Genomic DNA, 25000 nt, shown 5'->3' on the forward strand with positions numbered 1-25000 from the left:
GATCCTCTATAAATTAGTTAAAAATCTATATTTCCAAAAAGATCTTATATGCTTATATGTTCAAAAAATCAAAATTGATACAAACTTTTCCTCCTTATTAAAGTGCTCCATGGAAAGGCATTTAATGAAGAAATTTACACTGCCTTCCTTACCAATGTCAAATATATGGTCAAATAAAATAATTTTTAATGCTGTTTAATAAAACAGCTATAAAAGCTTAAGAAAATCTTAGTGGGTTAAAAACAGAATATAAATGTTTGATGTAATACTATCAAAAATATTATTAATTGTTTATGCGACACAAAGATCGCAAAAAGTGATCAACGGAGCCGTCCAGTTACGTAGACCTGGGAGATGTGAAAATATAAACAGATTGTAGAAATCATAAGAAAATATAAAATGTGAGGCAAGACTTTTGTGAAGTAGAAAAACGAAGGATAGACGATAAGCGATAAACAGAATATAAATGTTTGATGTAATACTATCAAAAATATTATTAAAAATTGGTTAAAAGAAACTTTGCAACAAATAATCTGGGTATCAAAATGTTTTTATTAGAAATCCCAATAAAAAAACTCTTAATTTAAAAAAATCTAATCTACTTTTAAAAAATATAATTGATAAATATATAAGATATTTACTATAAGCATAAAAATTGTTTTAAAAATGCTACATATACCATGTTTGCAGGCAGTAAGATCTGTTGCAAGAATGAGTGGCATTAGTCAGGCCTAAGGCTCTCTGAAACATCATAGGTAATCGCAATGCATTCCTGATGATGGCAGATCACCATGTATCCATTACTTAATTCTAATTGGTTGTAACAGCGCAAACATTTTTTTACCTTACTTAATCTTACTAAATACAGTGTCCCATTAAATAGAAACTGTATTTAGTCAGATTATTTATTATACTGGTGCGCAGGTGATATTTGAGATTTTATTTGTTACTTTATACTACCTGTTTTAGTTTTTATTTTAGTTTTTAACATCTTTTTTCTTCAGTTTTCTCACTGTCACAGTAACGCAGTGTTTAGCATGTTAGTGATTTTATCTTTACATTTGTGTCTTTCTTTTATTTTTGGTCATGCTAGTAATTATCAGGCCAGTTAACACACAAGCGCGTTATCCCACACTATAGTTACATTATTATAGTTACTACCATAGAATGCTTATAGCTCAAAATCCCTCCTCACTCTCACTCACCAATCTCCTCACTCCACTTTAACATATAGATTTTTTAATTTGAAACATGATTTTCAACTTGAAACGTATCTCATTATTCCTCTGGATATCTGTTGGTATTCTGACTAAACAACTATATAATCTACAATGTGTTCAATGGTACAGTCTTTTCTTAGAATCACCACTTCCATGTCTACCAAAGCAGATGGTCAACTCCGTTGGTCACCTGTATGTGATCATTATGTTGCATAAGCAATAAAAATTAATAAGTAATTGAATCTCTAATGAACATTTATTGACATTAAAATATCAAATCTCCAAAAGATACTTTTTTACTTTTCACGATGCAGCTATAATCCTGCATCAACTTCACAGCTTACTCTTTACCCATTATTTTAATTTTATGCCATTAATTGCAAGGTCATAAATAGTACAATATATAAATACTAAATATAAATTCCTCATGTTGGTGCTACTTGATTCATTATTGATAACATTTTATTGGTGTTATCAATCACAGCTTAGCAAAGAACGATGTAAAAAGTTACGGAAAATCATAGCAGAGTAGGATAGATAATCAGCTAATATCAGACATTTTATATCTTTTTTTTATGTGTATAACAATTCAGGGGATATAACAGAAATTCTCAACATTTTATTTTATTAATTTACCAGAAACCATAAATTTTATTTTACCAGACACTCTACAGTTTTATAAATGATTTATAAATTTATAAATTTGATATTAAAATAATAAAAATCATGAACAAAGCTTTATTTAACATCTTTAGATAATATTTTTACCTGACTCATCAGTTTTCTAAGAAGATGTAATAATATTAGAAGAGCATCTGGGAAATAAACCTGCCTGTCTTCTTTTAACTTGTTTAAAGATGACTGAAAAATGTTAAGAAATGTGTCCATACTCAACCGTGTTGAAAACTCACCAAAACCTTTAGAAAACATTAAAGATTTTACAGTTAACAAACCAAATTTATTTTGAATTTTTATTCAAATAGCAACAAGTAAAAAAAAATATTTTTATGATTTGAAAACAATTTTGCACTATATACATATATTTGCATATATATATATATTGTATACCTACATATCAACGTACCTGTGTTTGTATTTAATAAAAGAGAAAAAAGTAAAAAGTAAATTTCTGAGAGATCAACATGTTCTTGAAGTAAAGTTGTTAACAATGGAATTCCTTTTTGTTTGTATGATTGATGATTCACTTCGTGATCTAGTTCTTTGGAATGTTTTGGCTCTGATACATTAAACCCTTAAAATTAACAAACTAAAATCTTTAAAAACAATATCAAAATTTATGTAAAACATGTTTAATATCTGAAAATATGTTTTAAAAATATATACACATTAAGTATTTAAAAACATATTTGTAATAAAAAATACTTCATGAACAAAAGCACCACAAATGAAACATACATTTAGAACTATTATCTTATATATTTTGATAAAACCTATAAAACAGACTAATAATGGTTTTGAGACACATCTGGTCATGGAAAATGATATAAATGATTATTGGACATAATACATCTGGTCATGGAACATATACATCTAGTCAAGGGAAATGATATATCTGATCATGAAACATAATACAATTGGTCATAGGAGAATTGATAACAAACTAAATTAATTAGAAATAAAAAATTAGTAAAAAAAAGTCAAAAATAGCATTTTAAATAATTGCATTTTTTTTTCAAAGTTAAATCCCATTTAAAAAAAAATTTCGAAACAATAACTAATACTTCACTATGGTTTGCTATTGTTTACTACAGTTTGCTATTGCTCACTATGGTTTGCTATTGTTTATTATGGTTTGCTATTGTTTATTATAAGTTACTTTACTATAGTCCAATATATTTTATTCATGCTTTATTTTACACTGCATATAGAAAAGATATAACAGTTATATTTAATTTTAAACTATAGCAAGTTAGAGTTTAAACAAAGTTTAGGGACTAATACCAGTATATCTGTTTAAAATCAACATGAATACATCACAGGTATAATAACTAAATACTTTTCTGTTAAATTTACCTGCAGCAACATTTTTTGTAGTGATTGCATCACACCCCTCTAACCAAAAACCATTCATTAAACCACATTGAAAGTTATTTAGTAATGCAGAATCATTAAGTAAAATAAAAAGTATATGTGCTCCACGCAAAACTGTTTGCTTGTGTACTTTAGCTCCAAAAAACAATAACAGCCAATCAAAACCAAGAATATTACATATTTGGTTACTGAATCTGAAAAAAATAGAAGAAAAAACTTTAAAGAACCTTGTAAATATATATATTTTTTTCAAGATAATAAAATAATTCTTCTTGCAAAAAGAAGATGAACTGCAAAAATGGTTAAAACTTACAGTATTGTATCTTTTTCTTGACCAGAAAATATTAACAAATGAATAAACACATCTAATAATGCATTACGCTTAACAATATCTCTTTTTAAATCATATGCATGACTAAACTTTTCATAATTGTTATCAAGATTAATGTGTTGCTCATTTTGACTAAGTGAAATTGTACTAGCTAAATATTGTCCAACTCTAAAAAATAAAAACCGTAAGTCTATAAAATTACTTTTTAGAAAGTCTCTTCTTTTGAAGAGAGTTTTTGAATAAATTAGTCAATATATAAAACCTTTGGAACATGTATATATATTATTTGTTTTCTACTGTATATACAAATGTGTGTGTGTGTGTATATATATATATATATATATACATATATATATATATATATATATATATATATATATATATATGTATATATATATATATATATATATATATATATATATATATATATATATATATATATATATATATATATATATATATATATATATATATATACATACATATATATATATATATATATACATATATATCAGGCTTGGCCGGGAAGCGGGAGCGATAGCTCTCGATTATTGACCATGGAATTAATATTTAGTTGCGAAAAACTGGCCGGATTTTTCAGTCGTTTTGATAACATTTCAAAAAACAAAAAAAAAGTGCAAAAAAGAATAATTGGACCGATGAGAGACGATTACAAAAAAAATAAAAAATAAACTAGGAAAAGAAAATAACGCGAAAAAACTTTTAATGCGAAAAAACTTAAAGCAAAATAAATTACGCTTAGAACAAATATTTTCGAAACATTACTCTTTTATAATTTTTTTTTATAAAATTAAGCGAAATTTTTTATGTAAAGTAACATCTTACGATTGCTTAATAAGGAAACAAATGTTCTTTTATTTATGAAAGAGTATAATACAATTTTTATTTATATACTTATATCGTATTTACAGTGCTGGATTAAGGAGGGTTGAGGTTAGAGGGGGCTATAGCCATGGGCCCTGAAATAGTCAAGAAGACCTTTTTTTAAGTCATTTTTACGTTGTGGCACATAAAAAGGCCTCCGAAATAAAAATAGCCCCGCCCTGAAAAGTCCAACAAGAATAAAAGTAGCGCTAGTTTTAGTTTTTTTTAAGCATTTAATTAAAATCATAAATTATTTAATAATTTTATAAATAAAAAAGTTAATTTTTTAAATAACTATTTCATGCTTCCTGTAGTTTGAAAAGTTTAACATATTTGAAACAATTCTTGTTAGAAAGATGAACAAATGAAATAATTAAATCATTGAGTTACTGTAGAAATTAAATTAACTAGATAGAAATCAACTAAAAAGATTAAAAATGCTTTATGAAGAGGAAGCGAAACTGCTTCACAATATCGCAGATGATGTTTAGTGAATGGGCTTTTTAATTTTAATTAGTATTTAAAACAGAAAATAGTAACTTTAACTTTAAGTATAACAAGTTTGTGAGAATGGCAACTGAAGCAAAAATAATTAGAGTTAGTAAACCAATATCTAAGAACTTAAAAACTTTTGTTTCTTGGGGGAAATAATACTGTAAAAGTACACAGAAGAAAATGGAGTTTTGTTAAAATATGGTGTAAGATTAGTGCTAGACACAAAACAGCTATACTAAAAGGTCCTTTAGTTAAAGGAATTATTCATTTATTGACGGAACTTGTTTGGTGACAAAACATCAGGTAAAATTAAAATCATTTACTGTATTTTAATTTGTCAGTCTAGAAAATAATTAAAGCATAGTTTTTACTTAAAAATATAGTTATTTTACTATGTTTCATTAAAAGTGTTATGTATAAAACAAGCAAAACAAACACAAGGTCAGCATAATAATAAAAGAAATTGTTTAAAAAAGTAATTAAAACAAATAACACAAAAAAGGCATTAGTTTATTGTAAATAAAAGAGATCATTAAAAAAAGTAATTAACACAAGCAACAAACTTTTAGTTTAGCGTAAATAAATAGAATCACTGTTGAATAATAAAAAAAATATATAAAAAAACTTTTTTAAAACAACGTTTTAAAAATGGACTAAAAAGTAAAAAATAAACTATTTAACGGGACCCAAGGACTATGTGTACATACACAACCTGAAATATCCATTAAAGTCATTGACTGAAAATGTTGGGCAACTAATTACAACTCGTTCCTATTGGTGCCCAATTTTTTCAGTCATCGACTTTAATGGATATTTCAGGTTGGGTACATACACCAAGTCTTTGGGTCCGGTGAAATAGTTTATTTTTTACTTTTTAGTCCATTTTTAAAATGATGTTTTAAATAAGTTTTTTTTATATATTTTTTATTTAAATTTTTTTTAGCATGTGAATATATCTCCTTTAATTGCCAGTGCTGTAAAAGAAAAGTTGCTAAAATTATCAAAGATAAAAGCTAGAAAAAATGAAGGATGAGAAAGAGTTGATTCTTGTGCGCGTTAAATGCGAGGGGACCCCTGCTTACTTTGTAGTACCTGTACTTGATATGAACAATTTGGGTGGTATGGGTGCTAATGCCATTAAAAAGGCTATTGACAGCATCTTTAATAAATCAGGTAATATTCCTTTAACTGCGGCAGCTTACAAATCCAAACTTGTCAGTGTGACAGCCGACGGAGCAAACATAAATTTTGAAATTTATAATGAAGTGTGAGCACAATTAAAAAACAATAGAATGCAGCTGATTAAAATTCACTGCGTAAATTATCGGTTAGAATTAGCTATAAAAGGTGCTGTAAAAGATATATCACAGTTTAAAGAGCATGAACACTTTTATATTTCCATTTTTAGTTTATTTTGCAATTCTGGAAAATTAAAAAACGCAGTTAAAAAAAGCTGCTGAGGCTTTGAATATTGCATACTACACCTTGCCTAAAATATCAGGAATGCGCTTTATAAATCACAGGAGACGCGGCTTTACAAGACTATTAAATAACTGGCCTTCGCTTATTGTGGGTTTCAAAAACGCTCTTACAGATCACGACACTAAAGCAGATATGCGTGCTAAAAATCTGGGATATCCAAATGGTTGCATGAATACAGACTATTATGTATAGTTTGTAGTTATTTGGATATTTTAGAAAAATTATCTCCATTATCGTTGGCTTTCGAAAACAAAATGTTAATGGTGAATGAATTAAAACCAGCAGCGGATGTAACTAAGGTTAGCTTAGACAAATTAAGCAATGAAGGTATCGATGATATTATTGATTCATATCTACTAAAGTTTAGAATCAATGAAAAAAAATGGTACAACTAATCGTGGTTCTTTGTAATTCTAAGAAGGTCACGAATTGAAAAAATTGAGTCCAGAGTTCGTTGAGATTGAGCTTGGCAACATGGCTAATCTTAACTTGGAATGTCTTAGTTCTGCCATTAAATTAAGAAAATCAGCAATCAACATCATTCTGTCATTGATAAACGATAGATTTAGTTTGCTGTTAAATACCATATTCGAATCAATGGACTGGTTAGATCCATAATTATGGACAGCAGAAAGCATGTATGGTGATGCCATTATCTCTTTATTACTAAAAAAATTCTTTTACCCTCTAGAGGCTGCAGGAATAGATTTTAAAATGGTTCTTCCGGAATGGAAAGCTGCAAAACTAGTAATAAATACTCAATGCACCATTGTACTCACACCACTGGAAATGTAGCAGAAATTTTTTCTTTATCATAGAATCAAGTTTTCAGACTTTAGTCTTCTAGTTGAACTTATGATGTGTATTTCTGGCTCTAATTTGTGTTTAGTAATCAGAAATTTCTTATATGTTTATTTGATATTAGTTTTAATAAATTTGATGATTATTAATAATTTCATTGAAAACGCAATTATTGTTGAAAGTCTTTTTGTATACAAAATAAATCGTAAAAATTGCTTTAAAAGATTATATTAGAATAAAAAACAGATACACAAAATTAGATCTAAATAAAAAGTACTTTTTAAATAAAAAATAAGAATATACTAATAAAATCTATAATATATAATAAACTTTCAAAATTTTGACAATTTAAAAAACATATATTTAAAACATTTATTTTTGTAAACAAATAATAATAGTTTATAAGAATATGGCTTTGCAGATGTGGCTCCGAGAATGAGCCATAGAATTAAAATAAAAGTTTGTTTGATAATATATTCTTAAAACAATTTAAATTAAAAATCTCAAAACTTAACAAATCTCAAATATTCCAATTTTAAAACATTTCAACAGAATACTTTAGAACTTTATTCCGCTTAGTCAGCGTATTTTTTGAACCAATAGAATTAGTTTGTTCGTAGATTTGGCGGGTTTTTAGTGTTCGCGAATATTCTTTGCATTCTTCCGCACCAAGATGTTTTTCAAATAAACTTAAATGTTCTCAAAACAACTAAAAAATCTAGCCAGCTTTTCGCAACTAAATATTATGTTCGTTGTCAGTAATCAAGAACGATTGCTCCCGCTTCCTGACCAGGCCTGATATATATATATATATATATATATAAAATCCATATGTATTCATGAGAGTTACCATTGTTTTCAATACATTTGAAAACACCTTTGGACCATTTAATGTTTAAAAAATTAAAGTCTCCCATAATTATAATATCCTTAAAACTGCGTTCATTGACATGGATGTTGCAGTTTTAAACACTTTAATAGAGACTTTCATTTTAATTACTTCATTTGGTCTGTATATAAATTCTAATAAGCAACTATCATTACAAATAACAACTCATTTTTGCTCAATTTTGTCGGAACTCAGATTTTATCTTCAGCTTGATAAGATACAATGTTGATAATTATATATTGCAACACCACCACCAATTCTACCATCCTTACAATCTTTTATATACAAAAAATAACCTTAAGAATTTGTATTGGAAGTCTCTTTGAACCAAGTTTCCGTAACTTCAATAATACATGGATTTATATCACTACATAATACTTTGAAATCCTCCATTTTATTATTCAGCTACATTTGTATATAAACACATAATGTGTTCAATTGGCTTGTAGTTTCTTATATTTGACAATATTTTTTTCTACGGATGGCATATCGAAATATAGTATCAGCAACATATTGAGAGTTTATCTTATTTATTTTGTGTCTTAATTGAAAATTTAACATTCTTTTTCAGTAAGATCAAGTTTGTATCAATCAAAAAAATTACTGTTTCTTAATTTTTTTTATTGATACAAAAGAAGGTTTCTCATACTTGCATTTTCTAATTTAACTAAAATTAGACCTGATATTTCTTTTTTTTTTTTTGTGACCGCCATTTTCTCACATTTTTGTTTTTAACTGTCTCCAAGATTATTAAATAATTCTTCAATTTCTTCATTATCATCTTCAATTTTTTTTTTTAGGTGCCCCAAGAAGTCCTTAAGGTCTTATGACAGAGCACTGCGGAAGATCATTTAATAGGAAGTACACACCTCTTTCCCAACCAAAGTCGCAAAATTTGCCCAGGAGTCGGGTTTGAACCACGGGTCTCATGTTTCTGAGGCAAGTTCGCTACCACTCCGCCATGGCTGCTTAAATGTTGGGTGCAAGCACCTTGGATCGACAAGACAGAGAGCTTACTTACCCACATTCTGCAAGTATTGCATTCTACTTTGATTTCATTCAAAGTCATTTGACAATCATTTTCGATCCAATCTTGAATGACATCAAGATAAACTTCAGTAAGCTTCACCTTCTTGTACCCTCTGCATTTCCATCGCTCGAGATTCAACATAATAAATTCATAGAGTTCATTTGGCTGATAAAATTTTCATGCCAAATTATAATGAAAAAATGCCAAATTAAAGCGAAAATGGCCAACTTAAACGCAATAAAGTGTAATAATTTTATTTTTTATAACTTTTAAATTGTTAGACATTTTATAGTTTACATTTAATTTACTTGTATTATTTCTTTTCTTTTTTTTAAATTAATTAAATTAAAATTTTTTTTTAATTAAATTTTTAAATTAAAAAAAAATTTTTTTAATGAAAAATGAAAAAAAAACTTTTAATGAAAAAAAAATAAAGTTAAAAGTTTAACACTTTTAAACAAAAAACAAAATGACATAAATGAATAATAACTTCAACTGCAAAAGGAGGAAAAGTCACAAATAAATTGAAGATGTACATTAATGTTCAATTTATTTTGGCTTTAGCCCAATACAAATGAAAATATAGAAATTTGTTTATTTAATATACATATCTATATGTGTGTGTTTGTGTTTCATATCTTCTTTTTTTATTTTTTTATTTTTTTAAGCAACATGGTTATATTAAATAAATGTTTTAACATTTTTTTTAGATTATAAAAAGAAATAAAAATATTTATTTTAATATTTATATTTTAAATTAATAGATTTTAATCTTAAGTAACCAATGTTGCTTTCAGCATATAGTTCAACTACAATGCGCAACCACTTTTTACCATATTACCATACATATGCAATTATAATAAACTTACACAAGTAAGTCATTTGTTTGAGTCGAACTTATGCAATTATAATAAACTTACACAAGTAAGTCATTTGTTTGAGTCGAACTTATGCAATTATAATAAACTTACACAAGTAAGTCATTTGTTTGAGTCGAACTTATGCAATTATAATAAACTTACACAAGTAAGTCATTTGTTTGAGTCGAACTTATGCAATTATAATAAACTTACACAAGTAAGTCATTTGTTTGAGTCGAACTTGCAAGCAAAACAGACAAAACATTAGCTATTGTGTGCAATGTAGGTTCAATTATGTCTCCTTCTTGAATCATGTGAATAAATTTTGGAACACATCCAAGTTTGCACAAACATTGAATATTTCGCTTTTGATCCCTGTTTAATGAAATTCATAAAATTTTAATAATTTGCATACTTGGTAAATAAAACAAAGAAATTTTGTAATTCATCAGTAAACTAATTCAAAATCTAAGCTATTAGAAATAGGTATTATTTTTTTAGGTCTTTTTAAATCCTTTACAATTAAATATAATCTTCAATAATAACTAATTCAAATAAAAACCAAACAAGTCAAAAAATAAAGTATAAAAATCTAACATAAATGAGACAAAAAAGTTAGACATAAGCAAGACAAAAAAAATTAGACAACAATTATTCAAAACTTACAAGCCTTGTGTAATTAGCTCATAAAAATGAGAGAACAAACTTTTTTCCAGATTGCCTGGTGTATTATTCCATATCTAGACACAATAAATATTCAATAGTCATCAAAATCTATTAAAAGCCAAATAAATATATATTCTGTATATATTTGCAATATTTTATAATAATTTTTATTATTATTATTTTTTTTTACTTCTTTTCTATGACTAAATGTATTTTACCATTGCTGGTGAATAGAAGTGTTTTTAATATGAGATACAAGTAATAGAGTAAATTATTTTAAATACAAAATAACAGAGATGTATAAAAAAATTAATAAATGTTTAGCTTTGCTTTTTTTCTAACTTTTTGCTTATAAAAAAGTTAATATAGTTGTTTCATTTGTTTATGTTGACATCAAATCTAATGTTGTTAATAATTGAGTTATAGTTGAGTTGATGCTGTTAAATAAAAATTCTTTTGGTGGATATTTGATGTTGTTATTGTAATGCTTATTTATTATATTGCTGAAAAAGGTCTTGAATGACTGCTCATCATGTTTGTTGGATACTTTAAAGTTTCTAGTATTGTACTTGATGCTATCAAGGTTAACAAAATAAAATTGTTTGTGTAAGTTAATCGATTTCTTGTAATAAATTATTTTATTGCATATTTGTAGTACTCTGAGAGAAAAACCGTATTTTAAGTTGATTGATTTGAAGTTTATTTTAAATATTAATTTTGAGTAGTAAAAATAAAATCGCATAGTATGCATTTCTAAGGCATTGTACTTCTTTTCTAGTGTAGTAAATTATTTGAGTGAAACACACTTGCACATCTGTTTTGGTTGAAACTTTTCCTAAGAAACGATTTGTTCAAAGTTTAACATGTTAAATTGTGATTGGTTTTATATAGTTATGCTAATTATATATATATATTTTTTAAATCCATTTATTTAACAATGAGTAAGAAAAATTTACAACAATATTTTATAAACTCACATAAATAAGGTTAGGTGTCACTCATATAGTTAAAAACTAGTCAATGGGGTGACACCTTTTAAAAAAAAAAAAAAAAAAAAACTAAAACAAAAAAACTGTAAATAGAATTTAAAATAAAATAAAGAGAAAAAAAAAAGGTAAGAAAATAAAATAAAGCACAAATAAATAAAGATAATATTAATAATTGCAATAATAATAATAATAATGTGAATAAAAAAACATTGCAAATAGTAACTATAACATGATAACTTTACTAAAAATTATAACTAATGATAGAAAACAATGGTAAAAATAATTATAGCAAAGTTTATAACTATGATAGAAATTGTTAAAATAAACATAACATTAGCAAAAGTTAGGACAATAACCATAAAACTATTACTACTATGGAATCACTATCACTCTCATTTTAAATAATATTAATAAAACTTCTAAAACAAAGGTACATTAATGATAACAGAAAAACAGCAGTAGAGTTAAAAAAGACAGTATAAAATAAAAGTAATAATAGTTTTATAAATACCGTAATATAAAAAAAGCAATAGTAATAAAATATTATTATTCATTAGATATATATTCAAATAGCAATTTCATAATTTGGTTTCGATTGAGAAGAAGAATGTTGGTAATAAAAGGGTATTTAGTTAAAATCTTTTTTTTTATAAATGGTATTATTTGTTTCCAGTGAGAAATTCATTGATGTTTAATAGAGAGCTTGCCATATTTGATAGTGTTGAAAAAGGAAGTGTGCAAGTTAAAATTTTCAGTATTTCGAGTGTAATATTTGTGTGTGCCACTTGTTTTAATAAAAAAATTATTAAACAAATTTGGTAGTTTATTTTGAAGAAAATCTAACACAAAGAGGCAATTATAAAGCTTTACAAGATCTTGAAATTTTAGAATTTTTAATTCAAAAAGCCTGTTTTGGATATAAGATTGTAAAGGAGAAAATATCATAATTCTTATGGAAGTGTGTTGTAAACTGTATATACGATGTAATAGAAAACTACCTTAGATGTGAAGAGAACAAAGAATAATAAATTAATATTAGAATATGTTGTGGAACATTGTGTCGTAATAATGACAACATATTATTGGCACATAAGAGTTTTTTATTTAATTGAATTAGTTGATAGTACCATGATTGTAAAGAAATAGCACAAGATATTTTATATATTTAGATGGGAAAAGACTTTAACTGTTAATTCTAATTTTCACATTATCACTATCAATCCTTTTTTCTTGGAGGGTGAAAGATAATAAATTCAGTTTTATTGATATTTAGAGAAAAACAGTTACTATTTAACCAATGACACAAATGATTTATGCATAGAAGATTAGTGTCATCAGCAAAATGATGAACAATCAAATTATTTATTGAGTGAGGCAGATCGTTAATATATATTAGAAACAGTAAAGACCCTAAAACAGAACCCTGCGGGACACCATACTTAATAACTTTACTTGTGGATAGAAACCCATTAATCGAGACAAACTGAGTAAGATTTTTTATATAGGATGAAAACCAACCATTAGCGATACCCTGTATACCATAGTGACATAATTTTTCAATTAAAATCTTATAGTCAACTGTACCAAATCCTTTTTGGAGATCAATAAAGACGCCACAAGCAAATGAACCACTATCAATCGCACTACGAATCATTTCAGTAATGCTAATAAGTGCATGAGAAGTAGAGTGTTTTAAACTAAATCTAAACTTTAATCTAAATCTTTAACACATACAGTTTTTAAAATATTAGGGAATATACCAGTAGCGAATGAGAGATTAAATAGTTTAGAAAGAACTGAAGAAATATCATTATTAAGAAGTTTTAGAATAAAGGTTGGAACGCTGTTTGGACCAGAAGACTTGCCATCATTTAGAGAAAGAATAACTGATATTATTATATCTTATTATATATCTTTTTCAGTAGGTTTAATGAAAAGAGAGTCAGGGTTTGATGTTTTTAAATACATATGGAAGTATGGGATGAATGAATATTTTTTTGCAGTTCTTCAGGGATTGAAATAAAAAAAGAGTTGAAAATTTCCGAGATTTTAACTAGATCATTTATAATGGTGTTGTTTGAAGATATACAAGATGGATATGAGATATCATCAGAACGAATATTCAAAAGAGTCCTAATACCCTTCCACATAGCTCTCAAACTATTGCTATTAATAGTAAAGTAGTTAGAAAAGTGGTTCTTTTTTAAGTCACTGGCTTTAACTTCTCTAGAAGAGAGTTAAAGCTAGTGAAGAAATCTTCATATGATTTATTTGTATTACCATTGTAAACTTTGATTACTTTATCCCAGTTAATTTTCAAGTAATCATTCCTAAATTCTTCACTATTTAATTTTTTGAAGTTTCAAAGAAAAATATTGCTTTTACGAGAACTAACATTTCTTTTTTTTTAAAAGATGAATAAATTAGAAACTGAGGCTAATGATCTGATATTCTATTAGTTAGATTGCTGAAAAAAATATCTTTAGAAGTTGAATTAGAAAATATATTATCAATTAAAGTACTTGAGTGATTGGTAATTCTAGTCGGTAAAGATATAAAAGGAAGCAAGCTGTTTGAAGCAATGGTGTTCAAATACTCCGAGATTGAATTATCTGAGTTTGCTTTTATAATATCTATACTAAAATCACCCATTATAAAGATAATTTTATTTTTTTAAACAAGAAGTTTTTCAAATAGGATAGCTAAGAGTTTTTTAACAAACTAAAATCATTATTATTTAAAGAACTACATTTCTTGTGGATTGAGCTTAGGCAGTGGTTTCATTGTAGTTAATGGTGATTAGCACGAATATTTTTATCACAGGTTTTGCATTGTCTAAACATAAGTAGTAATTAGTTTAGAAATAAAGATATTGATATTAATAAGATTATTACAACAGAAACAATATAACAATTGTAGTAACTATACAACAATATAACAATAATGATTAAAATATTAACAATATAACAGATAATAAAACAATAATAATAACAATCACAAAAATAGTAATAACAATGTGACAGTAATAACAAAAGTAGTAGTAGTAATGTAAAATAAAAATATAAATTATATTCATTTAAAATATATAATAAAAATATTTAAATTTTTAATTATTTTTTTGTTTAAGAAGTTTTGTTGAAAAAAAAAATTTTTTTTTTAACTTTTATTTTTAATAAAAACAACCACCTAAAATCAGCTTGTTGCTGAACTCAGAAAAAATGGTAATAAAGAATAAAGAAAGTAAAAAAAAAAAATACATTGTTATCACTTTAAGCTATTAAACAAAAGTATTTGATTTTTAGTTAAAAAAAAAAATTCATTCACAACTATTAATAGATCTTTTTCTTCTTAATAAAGTTAAAACTAGTTCTGATAAAGAAGGATCCTAAATTAAAAAAAAGGCTTAGTTTCAAATTTCAAAAAACAGTTTAATCTAATTATGAAAGTCAAAAAAATGTATATAACCAGTCAGGGCCATCCCGAACAGAGGGTGTCCCCCCCCCCCAAAAAAAAAAAAAGCTGTTATATATGCATTTGAATTGGCGCATTTGGCATTTCAGTGGGCAAGATTTGAAGTATAGTTGGCAAATATTAAATATCGAGGACCTTTTTTTTATGTGTGGCTCTAGTTGGCAAAAAGCACATATAACACCCCCTTGTGAGAGATCTTTTCAAGTTTTTACTTTGTCTAAAAATTAATTTCCATTACTTTGTTAACTTTAACAATATAATTTTAAAAGTGTCATAGCTTGATTTTGATTTTTTATAAATATACTCATGTTTTTTTATAAATATACTTATAGAGAAAAAAGGCAAAACAAACAAGCCTAATAGAATATAAGATTTTATTGAGTAGAAGTTGACTCTTTTTTGTTGCTCGTTTAATTCCAATACATTAGTATTATATAGTATACAGTGTACAATACAGATTTTGATCATATCTGCAGCTCCTGAAATTGTTTATAAAATATTTGTGTTGTCATTCTTTTCACTGTGTTTATTTTAATCTAAATAGCAATTAAGATGAACTTTTAAATATTTTATAAAAATATAAACAAAATATATATATATATATATATATATATATATATATATATATATATATATATATATATAAACCCATTAAAATAGGAAGATTTAGTTTAACTTATTCATAACTTGAAGTAAATTAAAAAAATAATACTTTAAAAGATTTTTCAGAAAAACATGGAAAAATGGTTTCAAACATTTAAATCTATCATAAAAATTACATGCTTACATGTGAATAATTTCATATATACATATATATATATATATATATATATATATATATATATATATATATATATATATATATATATATATATATATATATATATATATATATATATATGTAGATATACATATATATATATATATATGTATATATACATATACATATATATATATATATATACATTTATATATATATATATATATATATATATATATATATATATATATATATATATATTTATATATATATATATATATATATATTTATATATATATATATATATATATATATATATATATATATATATATATATATATACATATATATATATACATATATATATATATACATATATATATATATACATATATATATATATACATATATATATATATTATAAGCATTAAAACATGATATACGGTATCATACTATTTATTTCTTTTTTAAATAATATTTTGACTCATATAGTGAGAGCCATTATCAAACTAATAAAACCGTTAAAAAAAACCGTTTAAAAAATTATAATGAACATAACCAAATGATGTCATTGCAACATCAGATATTCAACATTTTTTAATTTTACAAAAAATAGTTTCCAATGGTGAGTCATCACCAAATTGCCAATGTCACAATTTAAAACATTTTCTTTAGATTTTAAACATTGTACATGTTATATTTCAATGGCCTCACAAATTTTTCTTGTGTAGTTGTTTGAAATAACAGAAAGTGTTTTAGGGTTCTCCCAGTTTATTTTACCATTACAATGTTGTGAATGTTCTACTATTCCAGATGTTTCCCAGTTGGCTTTTGTAACATTTTTATGTTCTTGAATTTGTGTGGAAATCTTTTATCTTGTTTCACCAATGCACCACATGTGCAACTAAGTTGGTACACTCCTGGATGACTATTCGGAGGCAGTTTAGACTTGTTTCAACAAGGTATATTGATCAAGGGATTACCAAAACAGAAGACTGTTTTAAAACCAACTTTACGAAATTCTCTTCTAAGAACAAGGCTTAATTTTAGGGCCCATGGTAAAATAACAAGATTTTTGGTATCAATTTTTTGAGAACAAGATGGATTTGTGAAGTATTTATAATTTTTAGCAATATCTGAATACTGTTTATAGAAATGTCCATTTTCAATAAAAATCTTAATTAGAAAATTAATTTCATCTTGAATGTTATGTTCTGAACAAATTTTGTATGCTTGAGCTTAAAAACCTTTAAAAATATCAGCTGCGATATTCAGTGAAATAGATGATTTCGGTTTTATAAGTATGTTTGTAATTGCATCTTTACGGTGTATGGAAAACTCATATTTGTGAAGGGAGTGATCGGTTGAAATACAAATATCTAAAAAGTTTAGTTGGTGTTGAGCATTTTCGTATTCGAAATATACATTTTTTGTAAAATCCAACATACTTGCGAATACGAAAATGCAAAAAAATCAAATTTTTTAAATATTTATATTACAACCAAACACTCCCTTCAAAAATATGAGTTTTCCATACACCATAAAGATGCAATTACAAATGCACTTATAAAACCGAAATCATCTATTTCACCAAATATCGCAGTTGGAATTTTTAAAGGTTTTTTAGCTCAACCATACAAGATTTGTATATAAATTGTACTAAAAAAAACATAAAATTGTGTGAATATATATATATATATATATATATATATATATATATATATATATATATATATATATATATATATATATATATATATATATATACATATAAATATATAATACTAGCCTGTAGATTGCATAGTATGTCATTAAATGCTGTTATGTTTGGTATAGTAATAGAATCACGATCACTACGAACAGTTCCAATCAAAGAAAATACTAAATGAAGAATATGTGTGTTCAGCAAGTGCTTCTTTTTTTCGAGTAAAAATGCCAAAATCTAAACAGTAATTTTTTTAGATTTATAGTCTGCAGATTAGATTAGTAAACTAATTAAAAAAATTTTTTAAAATCAATAACCTTGTAACCATCGATTCGAAACATTTCTTTCTTTGCAATTTTACTGCTTTGCAAAATACATGTTAAGGCTTTTAATGAAGCATAGAGCTCACTGAGCTGGGTCACCATTGCAATTAAACACAACAAAATTGACATTCCCCCAATACTGACAAAAGATGATGCAACCTGATTCGGACAAAATATTCGTATACCAGCAGATCCAATTAAAAAAAAACCAATTGGTCGATATGGTCCATTTAAATGTAATGAAGAATTAGTAAGAAACTGAATAGGGGTATGTTTGTCTTCAATATTGATGTTCATCTGCAAAATATTTCATAAACTTGTTTTTCAATAAGTAAGATAAAACAAAAAACTATGAAAAAAAAGTTTACCTCATTAGCTAATAATTCAAGATCAGATTTTGAACATTGAGAAAACAACTTGAAAAGAGTAGTCAATGTAAGATTATAAGGGTTCAATGAAAGAAGAATCTTCTCTTCAGAAATAAGTGACTTTTGATCTATGTTGTCTTCCTGAAAAAAATCCAAGTTTATTAGTTAAAAACTAGCAAGTCAGTATAGAGCTGCATTGTGGGAACTTAAAGTGACTATCTAGCGGGGTTGTCTGTCTATCTAGCGGGGTTGTCTGTCTATCTAGCGGGGTTGTCTGTCTATCTAGCGGGGTTGTCTGTCTATCTAGCGGGGTTGTCTGTCTATCTAGTGGGGTTGTCTGTCTATCTAGCGGGCTTGTCTGTATAACCAAGCTACATACATAAATACACTATTTTTTTAATTTGTTTTTTAATAGAATTTTTTTGAGTTAATTTTATAACAAAGATATCTTAAATTTTAAATTTTCAGACAACAAAAAAAATGTTCATAAATTAATTAAATAGTAAAAAAAATATAGCTTATAAATATACTAAGGTATCTTTAAGAAAAAAAATTAAAGCTCATGCTTAATTTAATATGACTTTATTTTAGCATGCCTATAACTAAATTCTTAAATATTTAAACATTTTTTTTGCTGAAAACTTTGCACATTTAAACCTATTTTATTACCTCCCCCCCCCCTCTTTGTGAAATGACAAAATTTGTAACCTCAATAAATACGGAGTAAAAGAAAAACTATTGCAATGGATTGTCGCTTTTTTTAGTGATAGGATACAAAGAGTGGTCCAGAACAATATTTTTTCTGTTGTAAAATGCTGTTCTTAATGGAGTTCTACAAGGTTCTTACTTAAACCTTTACAAATGATTGTTTATATTAACAATATATCTGATACAATAAAAAAATATATATATATATATATATATATATATATATATATATATATATATATATATATATATATATATATATATATATATATATTGTTAAACTCAACAAATGTCTGAATTAAGCGAATTTGAGAGCAAATTTCTGAACTCAAAACTTGACACAGAATAACACAGATATGTTTTGGTGTCGGGTGTTTAAAAGCCACATATGATATGCTTTATCCTAGGGAGACTTACATTCTTACTCTTTCTGCAGAAGTTTTATTTTTTTCAACTTATGAAACTATTGTTTTGTTTTTTTTACCATTCAGACAACATTTACTTTGGAATGCCATAATTCTTTGATATAGATACAGATCTCATTTTTTGAGTTTTTTTAGTACTATTCAATTTTCTGTTATAGTTCTACTTGTTAGCTTTCTTTTAGCAACTTTCGCATTTTTAATTAATAAAGTTTAGTCAAAGTTTAACTGAATTGAAGACATCAGTGAAAATGTTCTAATTTTTAAATTTTAATTGATGTTTTTTAATTTTTAATAAAACAGTCACTAATAAATAGAATTTAATCAAAGCTTTACCGAATCGACGATATCAGTGAATATGTTTAGTTATATTTAATTATATTTGAGGTATTTAATTTTCAAGCACTTAAAGTTTGGGGTTTTTATTGAAGTATTGGAAGTTTTGTTATTATATGTATTTATATGCAATTCAAAATAAAAGCTCTTGTAAAGCAAAGTTTTTTGCCATAGGGACCCCAAATAACAGCACAAGTTAACAAATGGTTTGACTTTACCAGGGTAACTCAAGCGGATAACTTTATAGTAAGTTGATAGAGAAGGTTTAAGGGGATTTGAAAATCCATCTGACTTAGTAAAAGTCTGACTTATCCAGGGTCTGATTTAAAGGGATTTGACTTTAAAATGTTTAATTGGTCCAAAATATGGCTGATTGAGTTAAATATCATTGTGATGCATTATGGTTCAAACATCAACAACTAATTTTTTTTTTATAATATTTAATTAAATGCAATAGTAAGAGAACAAGATTTGAGTATAGTTTTTACAAATGAACTAAAATGAAATTAAATAATCTAAAGAAAACTCTATACTTGGTATAATTAAACACTCATTTGTAGGTTTTGATGCAAAGCTTTTTGAAATTTTGCATACTGTATATATTAGACTCTAATTGAGTTCTATGTTTCAGTTTGGTATCCATTTAGAATAGCTGACATAAAATTATTAGAAAGTGAACAGGGCAGCAAGGATGATCCTCACTTTAAAAAATTTTACATATCAAAAACTAAAAGACGAAACAGAGGGAATTTGATTCAGATATTCAAAATTTTAAAAGACATTAATTGTGTAAAAATGTATAAGCAACTAGTTTTTAAATCTCAACCACAAAATGTTTTATTTCATGTTGCCACCAAAAAAGGTCTCAACATGAAATATTTAGGAGAAATATGTAAATTTAAACCCTAAATAAATTTATTACAAATAGAAGAGCAAATTATTATAATTACCAAGTGAAATACCAAATTCGATCTTAGCAATTGAATTTAAAAACTAAGCCAAATTTTTTTTAACTTTTGATTTTTATGAATATTTGTCATTTTTATGATTTTTATCATAATGTACTCAGTGTAACCCGTTACAGCAAATTTTATAATAATAACAACAATAATAAAAATATTAATAAAAGTCATCTTTAACTATATATAATGCAAAAAAGTCACTTTAAAAATTATCATAACATTTTTAAATTAATTAATATAACTATTCTTATTTAAAATGTAAATATAAAGTTATATTTTTATTAGCTTGAATAATTAAAGAATATAACCCCCTAAAAACATTTAAATAATTGAAGAATATATAACCCCCTAAATATATTGTTAAAAAAAATTAAAGAGGATAAGATTTAGAACTAATGTTTAAATTTAACTTTATTAAAAATTTTAAAAATTTTTAATAGTCATAATAAACCTCATAAACTCCCATTAGACAAGGAGCTTGAAAACAACCCAAATAGCCAGGCCCTAATGAATTTATACATGAAATCGTGTCATCATTTAAAGGCTCCTCAAAAATTGACATTGGCCCTAATCTCCAGATTATATTATCAACATGACAATGACGAGGATGTGTTCCAATATATGCCAATGTTTTGCAAGTATTCACATCAGCCAAAGCAGGAACTCCTTGAAAAATGTATTTTATCTAAATTAATGAACAAAAAGTAAAAAAAAATATAATATATATATGTATATATATAAATATGTATATATGTATATATTTATATATATTTAACTTCTATTTGTTAAAAATAAATTTATTTATTTATATTTTATAATATTTCGAGGAAATATGGATACACTAGTTATCAAGTATATCAAAAACCTATATATATATATATATAATATATATATATATATATATATATATATATATATAATATATATATATATATATATATTATATAATATATATATATATATATATATATATATATATATATATATATATTATAAATATATATATATATATATATATATATATATATATATATATATATATGTATATATACATATATATATATGTATATATACATATACATATATAATATATATATATAGTATATATAAATAAATATAGTATATATATATATATATGTATATATACATATATATATATATGTATATATACATATATATATATATATATATATATAATATATATATATATATATATATATATACATATATATAAGTATATATATAAATATATATATGTATATAAATATATATATATATATTTATATAAGTATATATACTTATATAAATATATATATACTTATATAAACATATATACTTATATAAATATATATGGGTCATTCCATGCTAAGTGGTGCAAATTTTAATGAGATCCCTCATGGACCATCTCAGATTTTATTGAAATTTTTTGATTTTGTACATATATATGTTAAAAGCATGTTTTGAAAATTTTAGATCAATATCTAATATGGTTCTTGAGAAAACGCTATTTAAGTAGTAGGCTATTTTGCATAAAATTTCACTCTACAAGAAAAAAGGGTTTTTTCATCATTTTTAACAACCAATAACTTTTGAACAAGTTAGTTTTATACTTCAATTATTATAAGATAGCAAGTGTGCTGTGGATACTTTGAAAAAAGAAAAAAATATTATTTCTGGCATCTTATTTTTTTCCATAATGGCGGGCTAAAGTTGATTTTTTTGTTTTAAGAATAAGTTTTTTTGTGATTTTAAAGACCTTAATCTTAAAAACTAGTTACAAAGTTAATACAAATCAAATTGCCTGCTGATCTACATGTGGTGGATAAACATTTTAAAAAAAATCAGTTGATTAAAGGGCTGCATTCAAAAGTTATAGGTCTCCAAAATGAGTCAGATCGAGATTTTCGTAAAATTGATCTGTGATGCAAAGCATCTGTTACCTAAGATGGCACTTTTTTTTTTTTATGAAATTTTTTACACGCATCAATTAAAGACTGTTAATTAATAAAAACCAAAAAAATTAATGGGCGCTTATTTATAACCCCCAAAAGGTAGTCTCTAAAAGTCAGGTAAATTTTCCATAAAAAATTATTACTTTTTAAAAGTTTAGTTATTGTTTCATTTAATTCTATATTACTAGTATGTCAATCTAAAAAGTACTAATAAAACCAAATAAATTGTTGTATTTTAGAACTAATTAATAATAAGTAATATGCCTGAGCTTTCTACTTGCTGTATTGGTAAAGCATTAAATGAACAGTGCTATCTATCTAATAAAAGTAAACGCTACCAAGAACTGTCTAAACTAAACCAAGAGCTTATTTCTTTGAGAAGCAAAATAAATCCCATAGATTTTATTTGTAGCTATCACGAGAAAGTTTACTTGTCGAGGTATGAGAATGAACATCGCAGGTATTGTTGTAATCCGTTGAACAAGCACGCAAAAAATGTGAAAAGTAAGTTTCAATATTTAATATCTTAATTTAATAAAAATACCTTAATAACACTTAATAAATAAATAAAAAAAATATTTAATAAATATTTCCGTTATTTTTTAGATTCTCTTAGAGTTATCAGTCTTTCATATGCCAAAGATTTTGGTTTAATACCTGGTCAAAAAATTTGCACTAGTTGCAGAAAAGTTCTGAATTGCAAACATAATACAAAAGAAAATGAACTCCAAGAAAAAGAAATTTATGTTGACAACCATACATTAAAAGAAGATCTTAATTCAAGTATTGCAAGTTTTGGATGCTCACCTCTAAAACTTGTTTCAAAAAAAGATAGAGTTGCATATGGAAAGCGTAAAATTGATAGCGTAAGAGCTCATACACAAAAGGCTGTTGCCAATGTGCTAGGTTTAAAAATAGCTGCACTTTGTGGAATTGAATCACCCTCAAAAAAATGTTTGAAAAAAACAAACACAGATTTAGACAATATTATGACTCAAATTAAGTCAAAATTTGAAAAAACATTGTCAAATTCTGAAAAAATCACACTTCTTACACTCACTCCAGACAGTTGGTCAATAGAGAAAACTCAGAAGTTTTTTTTTACTTCAAAAAGATCTGTAGTACAAGCCAGAAAATTAAGTAAAAAAAGTGGAATACTATCAAAACCTTCTCCAAAATCGGGTAGAAAACTAAGCGAAGATGTAATTACAGAGGTTGTTCATTTCTTACGAATGCGATGAATATTCAAGGGTTTGTCCAGGAAAAAAAGAGTTTGTTTCAGTTAAAGTAGATAGTAAAAAGCAACATATCCAAAAGCGCCTTCTACTAGTCAATATGAAAGAGCTACATATTGAGTTTAAAAAGAAATATAATTATCTTAAAGTTGGATTTTCAAAATTTTGTGAGCTAAGGCCCAAGTGGTGCATTCCTGTGGGTGGTGCTTCTGGTCTACATGCAGTTTGTGTTTGCCAGTACCATCAAAATGTAAAGCTCCTTGTACAGAAAATTCCTGGAATTTCTGATTACAAAATCTTATTAAAATTAATGGTTTGTAGCATTGAAAATAGAGATTGTATGCTGCATAGCTGCGATAAATGTCCTGCTAAAAAGGTTTTGTTAGACTACATTGACACTTTGTTTACAGAAAAAGGAATTAGTGAAGTTAACTTTTATCAATGGCAAAAATCAAATTACCAATGTACTTTAGTACCAGCAACTCTACCTTTAGATGAATTTATTGAAATGGTTTATGAACAGTTAGATAGTTTACGAGTGCATCATTTTATATCAAAAAGTCAAGCCACCTACTACCAACATTTGAAAACTAATTTAAAAGAAAATCAAGCTTTGGTTCTTCTTGACTTTGCAGAAAACTATAGTTTGCTAATACAGGATGCAGTGCAAGGTTTTCATTGGAATAACAGCCAAGCAACTGTGCACCCCTTTGTTGCGTATTTTATAAAAGACGGAAAACTTGATAGTCAAAGTTATTGTGTTATATCAGATCATCTGAAACATGGAACAGATGCTGTTCATTGCTTTATCGGTAATGTTATTGATAAACTTAAACAATTACAAACATTTGAACACATTATCTATTTTAGTGATGGAGCTGCATCACAATATAAAAATTACAAAAATCTTATCAACTTATGCTACCATAAACACGATTTTGACATGACTGCAGAGTGGCACTTTTTTGCAACATCGCATGAAGAAGCCCTTGTGATGGTGTTGGTGGATCAGTGAAACGTCTTGTTGCACGAGCCAGTCTACAATCACTAAACGATCC

The 25000-nt window shown here is 25.7% G+C and overlaps 2 protein-coding genes across 2 annotated transcripts in view; one reads left to right on the forward strand and one right to left on the reverse strand.

Annotated features, from left to right (window-relative positions):
* LOC100207412 (WD repeat and FYVE domain-containing protein 3) overlaps positions 1-25000 on the reverse strand; it is a 226494-nt gene that overhangs the window by 126420 nt on the left and 75074 nt on the right. Inside the window, exons 12-21 of the mRNA XM_065796046.1 lie at positions 21207-21440; positions 18328-18468; positions 17954-18256; positions 17721-17873; positions 10712-10785; positions 10259-10420; positions 3586-3771; positions 3255-3466; positions 2305-2472; positions 1989-2137 (exon numbers count right to left, since the gene is read on the reverse strand). Coding sequence (XP_065652118.1) covers positions 1989-2137; positions 2305-2472; positions 3255-3466; positions 3586-3771; positions 10259-10420; positions 10712-10785; positions 17721-17873; positions 17954-18256; positions 18328-18468; positions 21207-21440 — 1782 coding nt within the window. The remainder of the gene's footprint in view (positions 1-1988; positions 2138-2304; positions 2473-3254; positions 3467-3585; positions 3772-10258; positions 10421-10711; positions 10786-17720; positions 17874-17953; positions 18257-18327; positions 18469-21206; positions 21441-25000) is intronic.
* Positions 22856-23981, forward strand: LOC136079749 (uncharacterized). Its single transcript, XM_065796047.1, has 2 exons — positions 22856-23211; positions 23314-23981. Exons 1-2 carry the CDS (start codon positions 22968-22970, stop codon positions 23946-23948), a joined length of 879 nt encoding a protein of 292 aa, XP_065652119.1. The 5' UTR covers positions 22856-22967; the 3' UTR covers positions 23949-23981.

The sequence above is a fragment of the Hydra vulgaris genome, chromosome 04 (genome assembly GCF_038396675.1).
Source record: "Hydra vulgaris chromosome 04, alternate assembly HydraT2T_AEP".
In the NCBI taxonomy this organism is placed as follows: Eukaryota; Metazoa; Cnidaria; class Hydrozoa; order Anthoathecata; family Hydridae; genus Hydra; species Hydra vulgaris.